This window comes from Simochromis diagramma, unplaced genomic scaffold (genome assembly GCF_900408965.1).
Source record: "Simochromis diagramma unplaced genomic scaffold, fSimDia1.1 OVJJ01000483.1, whole genome shotgun sequence".
NCBI classification, from domain to species: domain Eukaryota; kingdom Metazoa; phylum Chordata; class Actinopteri; order Cichliformes; family Cichlidae; genus Simochromis; species Simochromis diagramma.
The window spans coordinates 4,435,292-4,455,434 of record NW_024386835.1 but is presented as its reverse complement, the minus strand read 5'-3'; the positions used below and the strand labels follow the sequence as shown (position 1 = coordinate 4,455,434).

Sequence of the window (20,143 nt, the reverse complement as noted above, 5' to 3'; positions counted from 1 at the left end):
CATGGTCTGTTGCTTCACTTGCTTCCGCTATGGAAATTCTGCTTTAAGTGTGTGTTGCACACCTGCAGCTCCCCCTTCTTAAATACTTCACTGCTTCCTCAGCTGCTTTTTCACAACTGCCAAATTTATATGCTTTATTTATAGCTGTTCATTTTATCTGTCAGTTCTCTGTTCAGTTTTACATTTTATAACCAATCATTTCTTCTTTTTCTTTTTGATTGTTGTTGTCTCTTTGTTCTTTCATCCCTTCATCCCATTGGCCATCGACTCTCTCCATCATCCAGACATGTAGTCAGCAGCATAAGCAGAGCACACACTACTTTGTGAACTCTTATTTACTCTCAAACAGGTAATTGTATTTTGTGTGTGTGTCTGTCTGCGTGCTGTTAAGATATCTTTTCATATTCTACCGTCAAAATCATCATGCCAAGTGTTTGTAGCACTGTGCTTCATTCAGAATTAGAAATAAAATCAGTGTGCCTATATAACCCCTGTATACTCTAACCATATATATTTATGTCACAGATATGTTGTGGTAACAGATGAAAATGATCTGCCTGTTTGCCAGTGTGTATGTCTCAGTGGGACTACCTGTAACAAAGCCATGATCCATGACCTACATGTCCTGTAAATATATATATATATATATATATGTGTATATGTGTATATGTGTTATAATTTATATTATATATAATTATATATATATATATATATATATATATGTGTATTGTGTAATATATATGTGTATATGTATATATATATATGTGTATATGTATATATATATGTATATATTATATGATATGTGTATTGTATATGTATCTATATATCTGTATATGTGTAGATTATCTATATATATAATAGTAAATATATCTATACACTCATATATATTAGTTGTATATATATACACATCTATATAATATATATATATATTATACTACATACATACATACATACTACATACCTACATACATACCTACATACATATACATACATACATATATATATGTATGTGTGTGTGTATATTTTATATATATATTATATTATATATATATGTGTTATATTACAAATATTTATGTGTGTATATATATATATATATCTATATATATATATATATATATATACACATATATATATATATATATATATATATATATGTGTATATATATACATACATATATATATGTATGTGTGTATATATATATATATATATATATATATATACATGCTGAATCCCATACTTCCAGTGCGAGTTGTATCCCGTAATCATGGTATCCTTAAGCTGATGGTGGTGGTGGAAATTGTGATTTTGACATATTCAAAACAGAGGTCTGTTTACATGTTTTCAAGGGGTCTGCATGAAAACTGGCAAACACCGTAGAGCACTAATACACATGCAGGTTTACCCTTCATGTGCATGCCCTCCTCTCACCTGTACCCGCACCTACACACAAACACATGCACAAATGCATGAGGCTACGCACACAAACACAAACACATGAACAAAACAACAAAAAAACACACCGTAGTTCAGGGGAACATGGTGTTCCTGAAAAGGAGAACAGAGAGCAGGGGTTATTTTAGCCATTAGCACAGGAAGACAGATAACTTAATGAGAAAGCCAGCGTTTGTGTTTTGACTTGAAATTATATTCTTTGGTTTTCCAAGTTTGGTTTGTGAAAACTTTAATATCTTGTCTTGTCATGAGGAAGGTTAAGCAGCTTTTGCACTACATTGTTGACGTGTTGGTGTTCAGAGCAGGGCTAGCCATGTTGCACTTCTTGTCTCTATGCTCACTAACTGTGCAGAACTGATTTGCACAGGTCCTACACTTGCTTTAAATAAAGTTTTACATGCTGTTATGTATATGCAGGTTTGACAAAATACATGTGCACCATGCATGCATAGAGGTAGGTGTGTGTGTATGTACACACCCCACATATAATTGCTGGTTGCCAAAAAGGCCCTTCTTGGCTTTGCACAGCCACTTCTAAAAATAAACACTCCACAAATTAACACGCTGTCTCCGAGCACAGGTGCTATAGCCCCACACTGCCCCCACATTAGTGTGTACTTCTGTGTGTACCTGCTATGCTTCTGCCTGGAAGAAAAGCTGTCATCACTCTCTAAGTTGAATATATTACACACGTCTTGGATATCTTGGTTAGCTGTCATTACCTAGCCATGTTGCCTCCTCACAGATGTATCTGATCAGCCTTTACTTTGACCTGATCTGAAAATGTTTTCATTCACACAAAGTACTGCAGTAACACATGCTTACGGTAGTTTAGACATGGAAGCTGGACTTTGGTTGAGATATATTTGTGTGACTAACGTGGCAGTGTTGGCCTCTGACCCGGGCTTCCTCCGCTCTGCATCCTACTACTGGCTGTCAGTGTTTGAAGTGAAGGGGTTGTGACATTACAGCGTCGGACACACAATAGCTGCTCTGTGCTTCTACTGCGTCACAAATGCCCCCAGTTGATGTCAGGCAATGGGAAGGCCCGTGTGGGGGATCACACTGCCTGGTAGCAGTGTGTCACCATATGATATCAGGAAGTGACATCCTATATGATGAAAATAAGTGTGCAACATTTACAGGACATGTAGGTCATGGATCATGGCTTTGTTACACTCGGTGGATGTATGATACATACTTTGCATGATGAAATGGAGGAAGTGAAATGTAAACATTGCAGCAAACGCATCTGCCACTTTTAGCAGCTTTACAAACAAGGTAGATTTGGAATCCTTTCACTCGTGCATCGGGGATTCAAATGTGTGTCTTTGGGCCATTATTTGTGCCACGTAGCCTGGTTTCTCTACAAAGTAGACCATTAGGTTAAAGTCAAATCTAATATGTTTTTATAAGTAAAGCTTGTGTCTGCAAAGAGCTTTTATGGTCAACGACAACATACCCCTGTGCAACTAGCCCTTGTTGTGCACAAGTACACACCTTGAAGACATTTACTACTGTCGCTGCAGGAAGGCTCCTTCTGTTGCAGCACTGCATCAACAGCTGTAAATCTTGCAGATTAAAGCAAGCTGGCCTTTAAGATCTGCCGGTTGGCCTGCCCTAAAGTCCAAGTTCTGGCACAAGTGTGTTTTGGAAACTGTATGTGTTTGAATGTGTATCTCTGCATGGGTGTGTGTTTTTCATGTGGGCCATCTAATGGGCACAAAGCAGGCAGTGTGTGCCCCCTCGGTTGCTGAAATGTACACTGTGGACAACAGGCGGCTTCAGTCCTTCTCAATAGGAGCTGCCCTTCTTATTGTACCTCGTGCACAATGAGCTTTTCTCTCTCTCTCGCTCTGTCTTTCTCTCTTTATGAGCATATACAGAGAATGGAGCAATCACATTCTGACTGATGCTGTGCTATTCCATCCCACATCACCGCAAGCACAAGATATTTGACTAGACACTGAGATCTAGCACTGATTTCATCACACCTTTATAAGGGCCAGAGAAGCTTAGTCACGCAGGGGCTAAACGCAAGTCACTGCAGAAGGGGAACTATCAGCCCAGGAACTCCCCAATCTATGTTAACTTTGTGTATGAGAGAGAAAAAAAGCAGATGTTGAAAGGGGTGACGGGTGTTCCCCTCATCTTTTTGCTCACATGATCACTTAAGAACAACAAGACCACATGACTTTGACATGACTGGAAATCATCCTCTATGTGGGGGAGAAAAAAAAAATATTTCCTGTCTTTTTTTTCATCATAAAAAAAACTAAAAGGGTCAAGTCAGGGTGACACCAGGAGTGTGCAAGTGATCCTTGTTTTTGCATTAGCTGCTAATGTTATGTGATTGATGCACATTAGGTGTGAAAGTCAAAAGGTCATTGTAGTTGAGGAATTTTGATTCAAAAGATACAGCATGAAAGGTGGATTTTTAAGTGACATTTCAATTTGGGAACAGTCATGAGATGTATGTTTTTGGGGGGTTGTTTATTTTTTATTTCTTTGAAAACGTTGCACAACAGGCAGACAATGAATGGATGGTTAGATGAATAGATTTGAGAGGCTTGGCTGATTCTGGTGATGTGTCAGATTGTTCACTGATCCAGCTTTGCTTACTTGAGGCCTGATCAGAGACTGTGAATCAGCGAATGCTGTGTCAACTTGGTAAACAGTTTTTATGAGTATTCACCCTGCTTTTAAACATCTTTTAGAAATTGGATTTAGTACAGTTGATTCAGTGGGAACACAGAAATCTTGATTATTTATTTTTTTGAATGTTATAAATGAGATATTGCGTTGGTGTGACTACTACCTTGATTTAACTTAACTGAACAGAGGATTTAATCATCTTGGTTCTGGACTGAAGTTTAAATAGCTGTTTGTCCAAACCTTTACTAACTATTGATAATCTTGTTATTGTCAAACAATTGCATACATATACTAGCATAAATAAGACAAACTAAGGTAAGACTTTTGTTTGTTATTTGAAACAAGAAATGAATGCTTAAACTAAAGTTGAGAATCTGCTTCACTGTTAAATAAACAAAGCCAAAAAAATTGTAACATCACAAAGCCACAGGTCTGTACACATGAAAGTATTGCACACAACTCCTCTTGTCTCACACCTCCCTTCCTACCACTGATGTTGCCATTAAACATAAAAGAATTAGTTTAATCAGGCTTTTCTTCAGAGGTTAGATGTGTTTCCATAGTCTAGTTCTTTGCAAATGATCTGTAATAGATCACATTTTATGTTAATCAGATCATTTCTAGCTTCTTTCTATGTTACTACAATTTTTTCATTTCCCCCCCTCGTTGTCTCTTTTACAGCTTCCACTACCTCTCGGGCTGGACTGTGGTGCATTAACGTCAGCTCGCCCTCCCCTGCCCCCCCGCCCCTCAGCCATGGCCTCACGCATTGGCTTGCGGATGCAGGTACAACATAACCTTCCACCGTTCAGTAAACAACATGCGGGAGTTTTGCTGGCTATTTATATCACTTTATATTTGTAATGTTGTGCAATGAATTTGAAACGTTTTTTTCCTTTTAAATGTCCTATAGCATTTTGATTGATAGATGGGCGTGTCTACCTATCTAGGTTTCATTAGGGCCTGATTTTCACTGCCATGTATAAGGTATAACACAGTTAAAAGAAAAAACAAGAATTTGTTTTCTTCCTTTTATTTTTTTGGCTCTGTGTCATCGTTTTTACATAGATGGATATAAATAGACGCTATTAATCCCACAGTGGTGTAAATGCCTTGTCGCAGCAGCACAAGGGTCAGAAAGAAAAACAATGAATTAGAGGTACATTAGAAAACAAGAGAAATAGAAAAAATAAAATAAGTAAAAATACATTTAAAAAATATGTGAAAAAGCTACTAAAAATGCAGAATCAATAAAATATTATACAAGAATTATTGGTGCTATTGGTACAAGTGGTGCTATATACACTAAAATATACTAAAAGGCAGGTCAGAGCTGTTGTTGTTGCTTTTTAATGGACATTGAAGCTTTTAAAATAAAGTACATTTTAAAATACACGGCTGATTATAAACTTTTACATACAAATCTTACAGTTTTCACAAGTCCTCACCGTGTCCCTTTCGGACACTTTGCACATGTACATTTGATAGTCAAACAATAGTCACGAGCATAGTTGGAGTCACTGCAGCCACTGTTGTTGTTACGATACCTACCGGTAGCAGCATGAAACTCACAAATCCCCTCTTTCTAACATTGCGTGCTTCGATTGTTACCAGTGAACGGCTGTGGAATTAAAGCACTTTGAAATCAGATGATGATTGGAAAATATTTATTTTATGTGCATATTTTAAAGTCTGATTGCTGACTACTATTTTTGGGAAAATTCCACCTGGAAAAATGCCCTCCCCTCAAATTCAATTATAGCTCGGAAAAACTTTATGAAGTGAGTCAGTAAAAAATAAAGATGCCCTTGAACTATAAGCAAAAAAAAGAAAATCAAATTTGTTGTAACTATTGAAGCATGACATATGCTCCATTTGTTTCTATCATAGGCGATTCTGGTCAGCAACCTTCCAAAAATGTTGCCGGTTTCATTTTAATAACAGATGCAAGCTGGTGTTGGTTACACTGTCCTTCTGCGTGGAGGATAAACGCTAATGTGTGTGCATGTTTGTTTCCAGCTGATGCGAGACCAGCTGCAGCAGGAGGAGCAGCGTGAGCGGCAGCAGCTACAGCAGCAGCAGAATGCAGCCCTGCAGTACATGCAGAACCACATGGCTGGGCCACCTGCACCCACCCCAGCCATTAGCACTCCACAACATTACCAAAGCATGCAGGTCCCCATGGAGGTTCTGAAGGTCAGATATTCTTAAGATGGAAATGGCTTATTGTGATAGATATGTTTTGCTGGATTTACTCCCCACACAGCTTCTTTTTGACAGGACCGCTGCACATTATGCTCAAACAGAGTGTAGTAAAATGTCTGCGGCTCCCAGTCCACATGCAAACATGCCAAGAGAAAGCACTAAACGGATTTATGGGACTGTAAAATAAAGAAAACATGTTGGTCGAGTGTTTGAAAAATATGCCTCTATTTATCTAATTACATGTTATAGCAATAAAGCAATGGCAGGAGCATGCAGCTGGAGGTGGTCAGGTCTTCACTGAGCATTGTGGCCTCCCAAACAAGCAGCACTGACACACAGGCAAAAGTCAGGTTTAAAAAGAAAAAAAAACTAAAAGAGAACAATGCATAGGCGCACCAAGCAGGTAGGAAGACACAAAGGGGAGATAAGAGTGGTTTGACACGTTGTGCAATAGGGCAGACAGGAGCGATAGATAGAGTCAGTCAGAGAGAGATAAAGCCGAAGTGACATTTTGCCCGATTCCGGAGATACTTGTTGTGTGCGTTGTTATCTTACATAATGTGTGTTTGCGAGTTTATGAGTTTGTGGAATACTCCATTATATGACATTGTGCATTTTGCAGTGAGAATTCATACATTGTGTAACTCGTATTGAATGCTCCAACTTGCTGCATTGACAGTTTACTCCGTGCGCATGCGTGCATATGTGGGAGAGGGGAATGGTGTTTATGAAATCACCACAGAGTTTAAAGTTGTCATTGTTCTTTCTGTAGATAAGGTAAGCTTCTCTATCACTCCCTCTGAACCATACATGTAAGTGCATACATGTAAAGAACTGTTGTTGGACCAGGTATTTACAAGGTAAACACAGTACAAATATCTATTGACTGAAAAGTTCACAGTTCATTTAATATAACCCTACCATGGTTATATAACAGAGAGCTGAGGGGGGCTGAGGAGTCAAGTCTTTCTTTGTAGTAATGGCGAGCAAGCTTGCTCTCTCCTTTATTCTTTGATCTGAAGGAATGAGGCCAGTCCAATGCTCTGTGTAGCCACATCAGAGGATTCAGTGAGGCTTTACTCCTGTAGGCTTTACCACTGACTTAAACATACTATGTCCTAGTGCCATAACTGAGATAATGAGGTCTGAATCGCATATTCTGTGTTATCTTTTTAAATATTATTGGAAGGTAATAAGCTTATATTGTACATTAAATGTATGTTTTTATAATATCCCTGTGTGGTAACAGAAATAAGCGAACTTGCTGTTAGTCTTGGTTTTTGTTGCCACATATGTTGTGACAAAATAGAAAGAAGTACCGTATTTCCCGGACTACAAAGCGCACCTGAATATTAGCCGCACAAGCTAAAATCAGGGGAAAATCCTGTTTTGTACATACATTAGCCGCACCTGACCAAAAGCCGCGGGTGTTTCAATGCTGACTTATCATATGTGAGAGAATATGCACAAAGGGAATTGTCAGGAAAGAGATGGCTGTTTGGAGACACATCACTTTTATTAATATTTTGAAAAACAAGTTATGGGTACATATTTGCACATGTAGTACATAACAGTAACCTACAGCACACCAGAAAAATAGATTCGGACTACCTTTTAGGCTCAGGTGCAGTAACACGGCTTTAACAAGAAGAAAAGTCAGTCATTCACCACCATCTTTCTCTTCTTCCTGCGCACTAAAACCACCAAAGTCCTCTCCTCCAGTGTCGGAAACGAACAGGTTCAGGGTGGCTTCGTCATCCACTCTCCGCTTCTCTCCTTCGTTGTCACTTTCAAAACCAAAGAAATCCTCATTGTCAGTGTCAGAGTCGAACACCCTCAGAAGGGCCGTGGCGGTGTCCTCCTCTCCATCATGCAGCAGTCCAGCCCTTCAAAATCCGTTGGTGATCGTGGATGTTTTCACACTTTTCCACGCTGTCAGAATCCACCGGTGGAGTTGGGCATAACTTGCTTTTCGCAAGTTTATCGCCGCTCATCATCCACGCCTCCCACTGAACGCGTAGCGCTACTTTGAAGTTTGTTTTTCGCGCTACTTCGTACGGCACTACGTTGCCTGGCGGACGGACATGTGACTAACATACCACTCTTGAACCCCGATCCTTCCGCCAGGCAACGTAGTGCCGTACAACAGCGGAACAAACAAAACAAATCGTCTTACGATATCACAAAAATCATGGACAATCCATAGAAAAGCCACACCTGACTAAAAGCCGCAGGGTTCAAAGCTTGTGCAAAAAGTAGCGGCTTATAGCCCGACAATTACGGTACCCAAAAATGATACTTTGAGTATCCAGCTGAATTAATAATAGAAAAAGAGTTGATTGCATTTTGTTTGTCCCTACTATAGGTACAGACTCACCTTGAAAATCCTACAGACTACCACATCCGTCAGTCTCGAAGACAGCAAGTGAAAGAATACCTGTCAACCACCTACGCTACCAAACAGGTATACATTTTTCATTTTCTTCAGTCCGTCCATGTAGTATTGAAATACATCTGCCTATAGTATGTCAGATCTCTGTTCACTAATGCTGTAACACTCTCTTTCTCTGTGTGTTCCTAGGCGGTCAATGCAGTAGCGGGGCTAATACCACCCTCGCCTCCCACAAACATGGGACCTGCAGGGGGTTCAGCATCTGCACCCCCACCTCTCCAGTCCCCACACATGCGCACCGAGCAGCTTATGTCTGGCAACAGTGCCCCCAACAGCCCGATGGCCATGCTCAACATTGGTTCCAGCCACGAGAAAGAGGTAGATGTGTGGGCCGACAGTAGCATAAGCATAAACCCATAAACATTCATTCCTGGGCAGGTCATAAAGTACCATTTACAGGATCCAGACTGAACAAATATCCCTAAAATATGACTTAATTGCACTCGTATATAAAATTATGAGGGTTGACTATTACCCCCAAAGTAACATCATCTCCACATTTTATGAAAGCACCATAATGATTTAATTGGTCTTTTGAAGGGTTAGAGGAGCATTTTGTCACTGTGCTGATGTTAATGTGTTGTGCACACAGTAGGGACATGGATGAATGTGTTGACTAACTGGCAATAACTGAGAATGGTAATCAGTGGGATTTAAATGCTCCATAATGGCCTTGCACCAGTAATTACAGCTTAAAAAGTGACAGGGAAGCAGCAGAATGGATGGCCCTTTGAACCTGTAAGACTTTGACCTGCTGTGTGCTTTTAGCATAACCACCTCTCTTCTGTCTCTCTCTAATCCTTTTAGATAGATAAGTAGTGTAACATGCATGTCCGGGGAGGTTACAATCAAGTTTCTGAGGCTTTAATCAATTTAGGAGGAGGGACAGCATTTTGTTTTTAGTTTAGTGTTTTCTAAGCATTCAAATGGTGGTTTTGGTTTGCTTCCCTCTCTTAACAGTAGATAAAAACAGGTCACAAAAACATAATTAACACTTCTTTTTTTCCCCCCCAGATGGATGAGGTCATTGATAACATCATCAGTATGCAGTCCAATGATGAGTATTTTCAAAGTTTCACTGATGCTGTCCAAATGTCAAACACAGTAAGTAGGAACAATACATATAACTAAGCTACATTGCATCCAAACGTATGATTTTATTTACACATTGTGTAAGCGCATGCAGTTTGTTTTAAGGGACTCTTTGCATATTTAAATGGGTCATTGACTATAAAGGCCACAAAACCTTTACGGGCAAATTTGTCTCTGCTGATTTTATGCTGTGACACTACAGTGGTATTGTGGTAACAAAAACAAACAAGTGACGTATCTATGAAATGGTGCAGCAAAAGAGGTTTGGCCGCTCTGCAACAGTCAGAATTACTTTTAAAATAGATTTTTGCACTGAAAACATTACTGCGTCGTGTTATTCTGAAAATTGAAACCAAGCGTTACATATATTTGTTCTCTGTATTACCACATGATTCTATAGCTTGAATGCATAACCTTAAAATAGAATATAGGGAATTCCCAAGTGTTTTAATTAAGTATGATGTTCTCTGAAACCTGCGACCACTTCAATCCCGGCTCTGTCTGTACTACATGAGTCACAGAGCTGGATATGCCAGGTCATCAGTGACTTTTAAGTGCTTCCTATAATCATGTGTGTGTGAAAAATGGCTCTCTTTATGGCAGTTGTTAATGTTCTTAGTTATTCTTAATGTTATCGGGTATTGCTTTGTGGTCACTGTAACATTAGTGTTTCGAAGTAGAGTTTTCTCTAGATTTGATTCTGTATATTCTCATACACTAACAATGTTTAATTGACTTAGTCGCAAAACATTCTGGCCCTGAATGATGTTGGGCATAATTAGAAACTGTAGGGCGGACATACCAGTTGGAAGACTGTACAGCACTTTGTGTTTGAGGGAGCAAACTCAGAAAATTAACAATTAAACTGGCAGCAGTTAGAGTTCAACTTGTTTACAAGACATTTGGAAGGGGGGGGGATAGAAAGGAGGAGGGAAAGGGGGGCGAGGGGCAATTTGTGTAAGGGGAAAACAGGCTGAAAGTCCAGTTAGGGGAAAGTTCACTCCTGTTTGGTTGGGAGCAGAGGTAGAAGAGAGAAAGGAGCGGAGCTGCCGTGGTCATTCTGGCAGCACAGGAGCGGCAGTGCCATTCAGAGCTGCATGTGCTGCTTGTGCCTTTAGAGGGAAGAAGGGAGCGCCTTGGCACTGTAGGAGAAGGAGTTAGAGGATGAAGGAGATGAGTAAGACGTATGCAATTGTGGAAGTTATTGAAGGAGAACAGATTCAACTGGTAAGACAATGAAGCACTCTTGTTTATAATTCTTTGAGTTTTGGTTGGGAGTTGTTGGATTCTTTTCTTTGTCTGAATGAGTTATTTGAACCACAGTGACTCTTAAGTCCCAGCCTTGAGTGCCTGATTATCAAAAAGAGGAATAGCAGGGGTGGTGGCGTGGTTTGTGTGTGTGTGTGTGTGTGTGTGTGTGTGTGTGTGTGTGTGTGTGTGTGTGTGTGTGTGTGTGTGTGTGTGTGTGTGTGTTAGCATGTGATGGCTGTTTTCTGCTGGACATGAATCAAAACTGCTGCACATTTAAGCTAATTTAAGATTACTCCTGCAGGGTGCACTCAAACATAAAGGTTGGCGGGACTTAGCTTCTGCATTCTCAGACATATTGTGTAGTTGTCCAACTTTTTCCCTGCTCCTGCAGCAGGTAGACAGGGAAACCTACAAAGTCTCCTGTTGCTTTATCTGATACTCATGTCAAACACTGATACAAGCAGCCAATACTGTCTTTTTCCTTCTCTTCTGTGAAACAGTTAAGCTTTTAGTAATTAATTCTGTACACATACATCTGACCATCTGCGTGCAGTGTCTGAGTTAACTGTGAGAATCCTGCATGATGTGTTTAATTGCTTAACTCACTCTAAATGTGTTTACATATCACACTGATAAGGTGAACCGTGCTGATCAGGTTTAGATTGATTAAGTGAGAAGCCAGCACAATAAACTACCACAGGCAGAAACTCAGTGAAAATCAAAATGTTAAAAAAAAAAAAAAAAATCCAGCTTTACGCCCAGCTGTCAGAACAGTGTGCGTGGAAGTCACCTGCTAATCCTGATGGGGATTAAAGCAGCAAACTCCATGGAATTCTTGGAATCTCAAAGTTTAGCAAAAGTCTGGAACACCCCTGAATGCCAGGCTCAAGTGAACAGTTTGACTTGTGCATTGCTCCACTGAGCCATACTGAGTTCAAGTAGAATTTAGTCTTCAAATTGAATTAAATGGGCCTTTACTGGAGTGGAGAATGAAGGTGGTGTTTCCAGTCAGAATGTGGTCGCTGCAGAGGGACGAGGCAGGGAATTTAGGCTTATTAGAGTTGTCTGTTTTTGATTCAATAACTCAATCAGCCCAGATTTGTAATTGTGACAAGCTTTCAAATGGGCTTCTGTCTTCTTCTTAATATGATGTAGAAATTTTTAAAAAAATGTTACCTCTAGAAAATGGTTAATGTTTGAGATCCTACAAATTAAAAGTCTTTGGTATTTAACAGTGTGGGTAAACTTCAGTTCGGTCTCATGATAATGTTATCATTTAAGTTAAAGTTTTACATTTCATATATTCTTTAGATCTTTTGTAAGAATTGTAACAAAAAAAATCTAACTTAAATACATAGGTTTGCGTTTATATTAGTGAGTGAATATGTTTGATCTCACAGCTCAGACAGTAGCCAGCAGATTAAGCTATCTCATCCTTTGAGTTCTTTATCTTTCAGGCCTCATTAGCAGCGTCATATTTGCCCTTGCTTCAGGGAGTACGACACGGTTGCTTACAAGGCATAAAAAGTTCATCACGCTAACTAGATTGTACAATTAAAAGGAAATCACGTCTTTTTAGAAGTCCATAGCAAACTAAATCACCATTGTTATACAATGTCTAAAGTGCAATAGTGTGGAGACCACTGCATGAGTGTGAGTTCAGGAGCTGGTGAAAGCAGAGGAGAGAAATGAGCCATAAAGACAGATAAGATAGATGAGGTGATAGTCAATCATTTCTGTACTTGGCAGGCTGTTCTCAGGTGTGATATTACTGCATTATCTTCTGCTATCTGCTCTTTACATCACAATAAACATGAACAGTAACTTTATAAAGGTACTTACTGAGATGTTAGAAAGTCAGGTTTACTTAGTTTTCATTTTGATTAGTTTTTTTTTAATTCAGAAAATTGAAACCTTTGCTCATCTCCTATTTTTACTTTGCGAAGTATTTGTAAGATACTATGCATTTTCTAAATGCATGTGTGTGTGTGTCGTGTGTTTCCTTTGCAGCTCCCTCTTTCAAGCAGTCACCTAGATGTGTATGCAGGTCCTGGCATGAAGGGTCCAGCCATTGCTATGACCAGCAACTCCTGTCCTGCCAATCTGACCATCAAGCGAGAACTCTCAGGTGCGAAAGATGTTACTAAGTGATGCAGATTCTGTTGATCAGTGAAAATGTAGCGTGCGTTTACTGGCACTCTTGATAAGCTGTCTTTTCTGAGATGTGGCGCTTTCTCAGCCATTAGTTAATCACTTTTTGTTATTGCAAAGACGCAGAAGCCCGTGCGCTGGCCAAGGAGAGACAGAAAAAAGACAACCACAATCTGAGTAAGTCTTTCCCTCAGAATGCTATTTCCCTTTTTATTTTCTCACAATGATAATGTGCAGGCCTTCCGAAGAATTTGCACGTACCACATACATGCACACAAAGCATAATCTTTCCGATGCAGAAACAGTGTTATACGGCCCATGTGCTGATTTAGCTGACATAGTCCAACTACTGGGTGGATGGTTAACCTGGTAATTTCTGCTGTCCTTGCACTTAGGTGTAATTGCCTGTGACTGTGTGTGTGTGTGTGTGTGTGTGTGTGTGTGTGTGTGTGTGTGTGTGTGTGCTTAAATGTTTGCTTCTCTTTACACTTTTTGTATATTTCCAGTATCTGATCTATGCTATACATACTTAAAAAGTAGCATCTGTACAATTTCCTGTTCCTTATTTTAATGCCTTTGATTCACCTGCACAGTGATATTATCTTCAGTGTGTTTTTTCCTTTGTGCTAATTTCCATTGGTCTTATCATTCTTCTGCAATAGTTGAAAGGAGGAGGAGATTCAACATTAATGATCGCATTAAAGAGCTGGGCACCATGATCCCCAAAACCAATGACCTGTGAGTTTCTCTTAGTGCACCATGTTTTTAAAGTAAATACAGATGTTGAGTAGTTACTGACATGAACTTACATGTGAAAATTTCCTGTCTGCTCCCCTGTTTGCTTAGTGATGTGCGCTGGAACAAAGGCACTATATTGCGGGCATCTGTAGAGTACATCAAACGTATGCAAAAGGATGCACAGAGGACAAGAGAAGTAGAGAACAACTTCAAAAGGATGGAGATGGCCAACAAGCAGCTGTTGCTGCGCATCCAGGTAACATATTTGTACAGCACATGTCCAGAACCATAGAAAATGAATAATAATATTATTGTAATAAAATTGCTGTTGTTCTTTCCCAACTGTCTAAAGGAGTTGGAGATGCAGGCTCGTCTGCATGGCCTGCCCAGCAACTCTCCCTCTGGCCTGAACACGGGTGACATTATGGGTTCTTATATAAAACAAGAGACCAGCCTAGAGGAGAACCATTCTCACCCCCAGGCACAAGCACACCACCAGCCCCAGCATCTACCCCATAACCAGGCTCATCCCCAGGCCCAGCAGCACCAGTTCCTCTCCCACACACACTTCCACCCTCAGGGCCAGGCCCAGCCCGAACCCAGGCAGCTGCCACCACTCCCACAGCATCTCCAGCCTCAGCCTCCCATTCAGTACCCAGCTGTGGGCAGCTCCCAGCACTTTGACTTTGCCCAGTCGCTGGACTTGTGCGATGGGATATCAGGGTTTTCAGATGGCATGTCTGGGCTGGGTGACCTGGGTGGACTTGACGTCCAGGCGAGGAGAGGCGACCTAGGTTTCCTTATGATGGACGAGCCTTTGTCCCCTATGGGTGGAGACCCGCTGCTCTCAGCGATGTCCCCTGAAGCGTCTGTCGACTCCAGCCGCAGGTCTAGCTTCAGCATAGAGGATGGAGACATAATGTAGACAAGCATGCATTCGCTCAGTCAAACACACGAGGTTTCACATAGATTGTAGTAAACATAAATATCACGTTTGCAAAACACAAAATGCGTACATTACATACACAGAAATGAATCAGCCCCCAGACATGACATCATTTATATCACACAGTTTCAGGAAACACCAGTGACACTCCTTTGTGGTACATTTAACTTCCCCTCTGTGTCATTAGAGACAGTACACATTCATCACAAACAGTCACGCACACATACACCTACACACATAAGTGCATGTGAGTTTAACTGAGCAGCTTAAAACTTTGCCCAACACACTGAGCATTTACAAGGTGTGAACCAGCACTGCCAGGTCAGGAGTTATATGGCACAATTGGCCTTGTTTCCATAAAGGTGGCCCTGAATCATAATTGCACAAGGGACAAAACACCCAGTTAATTAGACTGCCATTATCAGATACAAGAACAAACCAAGTGCATCATCACACACGAAGAGGACAAGTTATTTGCCCCTAACATCAGCTCCTTTTAGTAATCATAAACGATTGAATGAACGATAGAGAACAAAATGGAAATGGCTTTATGGCCCTGCATGCATAATTTATCTTGAGGGGATGCAGTGCAGTCACATTGTTCCCTTCCTCAGGCTGTTAGTTGGCCTCAGGTTTTAGCCGTTTGGTGTTGGACAAAACTTTGTGTTAGCCTGGTCAAGTGTCTATATGTATCCGTATCTTGGGGAATATTGCCAAAAAAAACCCTGAAGTTTGCTGCAAAAGGTGGATAATTCAGCTTTTAGTAAAGGCCTTTATATTTACTTGTTGAGCTGAAATTGTCGTCTTCTGAAAAAATGCATGCACAGGCAGTCACGTAGCGTTTCCCACCTTTATTTTTTAGCACCTCCAGCACTGTCGCAATCTTTACTCAACACTGTAAAGTCTGTTGACTTTGGAGTGGGGGTAGAGAAAACGCACTGGATGGCCATCAAAAATCTGAGGGCCATCCATTTCTGTGAGGTGTCAAAACACTCAGGTACTGTAACAGAATACACAAGCAGGCTTTTAAATAGAAGTGGATGTTAACCTGAAATATGTCAGGGCTGTAACCCCTGTCTGTTTGTGCCTTTTTACTTTTGCTGCTCCTCTTCAAAGGCACGTGTTTATGGGTCGGAGGTCTTCAGCTTTGACTCTGTATCACATTCATCTATACCTGTAAATGCTTTAGAAGTTGCTTCTGCATCAGTGTGACCTTGTAAGCACAGGAGATACAGTGATTTCCTCCCACTAAGTGACCTTTTAAGGTTTATATATAGGGCGAGGTGAAAGAAAGAATTGACATGTTTAAATAGTTTAATAGTTTCAGACACAGGATATGCAAAATTGCTGGCTTCGTCTGTCTGTTGGTGTCGCCATTCCGGTCATTCAGGCATTGGTAATTTATTCATGTTCCACGCTGTTTCATCCAAGCGTCACCCAAAGCAAACCTGTGTATTCATTCAGACATGAAGCCAAAATGTTAAGGACCTGTCAAATTAATGGAACAGAGTGCATGTCTGAAGGAACTAGAAGTGTTAGTTCTGTCTGTCAGCAGCCGTAGGCTTGTCTTTATGACATTAGAACACACTTGCATGTATTTGTGGTCACACTCACTTCACAGACATGCACACTTTCACCACAAACGATCACTTAGGTATTACAGTACTCACAGGCAGGTGTGTCCATTTTTTTTGTTTCATTTTGTTTTTTTGGACACTGATGTGATTTTTTATTATTTTTAGCTGTGTACCAAAACATATTCAAGTTACAGTTACAAGGGGTTAAGGTGCAGATTGTCAACTTTATTTTGAGGGGTTGAACAAAAATATTGCATTTACCTTCAAGAAATTACTGCCTTTTTTTATACACTGACCCCTATTTTCAGGGAGGCAAATTGATGTAACTGTAAATTCAGTTCTTTAATATCTTGTTGAGGTTCCTTTGCAGGCAATGACTGCCTTAAGTCTTGAACTCGTGGACTAAAGCAGGGATTCTTCCTGTACTTTCTTTCAAAACTGTTCATCATCTGCTTTTTTTTTTGCCAAACTTCTCCGGTACATTCTTCTCTTTTTTTTTAATCAGAATGTACCGAGCTTCCACTGCCTCTCTCAAGGTTTGTTTTGTTTTTGTAGCCTAAGGCCGATCCGTTTGACTTTTTGAGCAACAAATTCCAAATGCAAATGCCACAGTTGAAATCATCTCCAAGACTTTTTATCTGCTTATACAATGAAGAAATGACTGTGTGAAATGGCTGTAATTCCTCACCGGCTGATGCAATATTTCTGTTTAGAGTCTGCACTGTGATAGCGTCTTTTCTTCGAATCATTTGTTGTGACTCGCAGAGGCAAGATTGTGAAAAATGTGCCACTGTCCACATATGCCTGGAGGTAACTGTAAATGAACACAAAGTGGAGTGAGGCTGTTTTTCAGAAGAGCCCACTGCTTCACTCTCTTGCCTCGAGATTCACATGAAGCTGCCAGCTGCAGAGGTAAAGCTCAGGTCTGCTGTTCAAACTGTCACCCAATGGTGATTCATTGCTCCAGCTGTCAAAGTGACGACTGGAGCAGGTTGTGCTCAACCTGTGTCGTATCTCTGCTGTGGTAGACCTGGGGCTTACCTTTGATTGATATAGTTTATGATCAGAACAGAAATCTATTTAGTGAACATACTTTCAAGGGGATTTGTTTTTGATTAAAAGAAGTGTCTGTTTTCTTTATTATTTAGTTTGTTTATTGTATTTCCCAAAGCACTGAAAAAAATGACATTATTGTTTTTACTTTGTACATGGAAGAAATATGGAATAAGATTTACTTCAGATGTTTTATGCCATTTAAATGTATTTTATTTGTATTTGATATTTTAGTTCTATTTCAATTTTATTCCGAAACAACCCTTTCTTCTCAGAGCCATATTCAGGAGGTGTACTGTACAGGCATTTAAACAATGTTTTAACTGGAGTTGGGGAACCATTCATAAACTTCAAGATTTCAGCTGATTTTAAAAGAGATTGTGTATATTTCTGATGCCATTTTTGTATGATTGGGATTTTATTTATCTCTCTTTTCACTTTGAAATTTGGATCCAGACATAGATGAAGGGTGATTTTTTTTTATTTTTATCATTGGACTGAAATCAAGTTGCTCATTTGATGAATGTAAAGGCTTACCAGTAGTTCTTGTCAGACTGAAGAACATTGTTTTTATAGTTTATTTTTTTGCCTTACCTGCCACCTGATTTTCTGTCTTTGGTTTCCATGGAGACTGGAAGCTGATTGACTTCAGTTAAACTAGGCCAGGGATTTGTGACTTTCCTGACTTTGTACCACTTTTTGTCATTATCCGGGGTCGAGCCTTTTCCCGTCAGCTACAGTTTGACTGTTGTTGTTCAGTCATCCAACTAGAACTCCAAAGAGCTTCTCAGGCTCCCTTTATTTTTCCACTAGAGGGCGCTCTGCAGAACAAAGGGGGAAGGTGGTTGTGAATTTAATGACGTTATAAAAAAATATTTTAGAACCCATACACTGGCTGAAAGTTTTATTTTCCTTTTGTTTTTTCTGACATGAGAAATGTGTGTGAGTGTTACTCACAAAAAAATATTTCTACGCAGCCCTTATTTTAGATAAAAAATAAAATACCCCTTCATTCCAAAACAGACACCACAGGTTTTGCCTTCACTGTGACGAATGAAAGTGTCTCTAAATTTGATGCTTGCGTGTGCCATTAGAAATATTCTATGTGCAACTTTTGAGTAAGGTGGAAACTTGAAGCATGCAATGCAAATCCACTGATAATGGACTTCAGCCTTTAGCAAAGTCAGTAGCATATTGTATTTAGCAGTTATTTTGAAATGAATATATGGCGTATTCACACATTGTGGATTTGTCAGTGGGCAGGAGGAGAGATTTTGTTTGTATACTCTGTCACTGGGTTATTTATTAAAAAATAATCATTCAAAGCAGTATTTTTATATCATCTTACAAAAAATATTTTAAATTGACATGGTAAATGGGGGAAGAAATATATGTACACTTTGTATCCCTGCTGAATTCTGGCCAAAAAACAAAGACACAGCTGACTGAGAAAAAATGGATATTTGTTGGTACAGTGTCATTGAAGCATGGTTATGTAACCTACTGACCAATACCAATGTAAGACAATGACTACAAGTGAATTATAGTTTTATGTGCATAAATTCAACTGTCTGTGCCTCGTTTTTATTTGTGTGTGACTATCGGAGGCTGATTAGAGAAGCAAATTTCATCATGTGTCCACCAGGGAGCACCAGAGATCTACAGTACCACCCCCCACCCCCACCCCCCCCCCTAAACCACAATCCAGGAGTCTCCTTCAACTCTGCTCTCCTGTAACACTGTCACAGCGGTCACAGAAAGGACTGGGCTGCCGTGCAATTAACCTTTTTAAATGCTACTTGAATAACTAATCAAAAATGTTGCTTCTTCACAAATACCAAGCAGCATTATTTTTCTCTTTTCAAAAGAACAGCAGCAACTGTTAAGGATACTGATTGGATATTTTGGCCCCTTTAAAGGGAAATCCAAAATGTTTATTAAATGAAAGAACTGCATTGCAACTATCCCAGCAAACATCTTTAGTAAGAAAGTATAAAGGGTCTGATAATTACATTTATTGTTGTCTCTTACCTGCCTCCTTTTTAAAAAATAATTCTCCTCTTCTGCTGCTCATTCCGTCATCTCCTGATGTATTAGTTCAGAGCTGCTTCAGGATGATCCATAAACCGTTTAACAGCCTTTTCTTAAGTTAATTCAGAGTAATCTTATCCCTTATCCACACACACACACATATATACACACACGCACGCACACACACCCGCTTATGCCGCAGAGCATGTTAAAGTGTGGCGATAGTGTCTGCAGCCCATCCACAGGCCCATTCTCCTGGGTCTTTATGATGCTAATGTACTTCCCAGTCTAATAAATCCCTGTAGAGCTGCAAAGAGTAGATCTTATGGCTCACTCAGATCACCACCTTTTCGCCCGTCTCCCCCACAACACACATACACGCACTGCTATTACTGCTGCAGAAACGCCTGCCTTGCACTTCCACTGATACTTGGGTGGCTGTTTAGCGAGTGGGAGCGAGGGAAAGGGTCGAGACAAATCAAACACGAAGGTGCAATTTAAGAGATGCTGGCACGGAAATGCAGAGTCTGGCCCTGGCA

The 20,143-nt window shown here is 40.0% G+C and overlaps 1 protein-coding gene across 5 annotated transcripts in view; it reads left to right on the top strand.

The window, feature by feature from the left end:
* tfeb (transcription factor EB) overlaps positions 1 to 19,135 on the top strand; it is a 30,963-nt gene extending 11,828 nt beyond the window's left edge. For 2 of the 5 annotated variants that reach the window (XM_040029295.1, XM_040029294.1), the window contains exons 2-12: positions 285 to 349; positions 4,790 to 4,894; positions 6,128 to 6,304; positions 8,679 to 8,777; positions 8,895 to 9,083; positions 9,780 to 9,869; positions 13,119 to 13,236; positions 13,380 to 13,436; positions 13,922 to 13,997; positions 14,106 to 14,253; positions 14,350 to 19,135. In XM_040029295.1, coding sequence (XP_039885229.1) covers positions 4,865 to 4,894; positions 6,128 to 6,304; positions 8,679 to 8,777; positions 8,895 to 9,083; positions 9,780 to 9,869; positions 13,119 to 13,236; positions 13,380 to 13,436; positions 13,922 to 13,997; positions 14,106 to 14,253; positions 14,350 to 14,922 — 1,557 coding nt within the window. In that variant the 5' untranslated portion in view covers positions 285 to 349; positions 4,790 to 4,864 and the 3' untranslated portion in view covers positions 14,923 to 19,135. The remainder of the gene's footprint in view (positions 1 to 284; positions 350 to 4,789; positions 4,895 to 6,127; positions 6,305 to 8,678; positions 8,778 to 8,894; positions 9,084 to 9,779; positions 9,870 to 13,118; positions 13,237 to 13,379; positions 13,437 to 13,921; positions 13,998 to 14,105; positions 14,254 to 14,349) is intronic. The other 3 variants (XM_040029293.1, XM_040029292.1, XM_040029296.1) reach the window with 2 other exon arrangements.
* Positions 19,136 to 20,143: the final 1,008 nt, after the last annotated feature.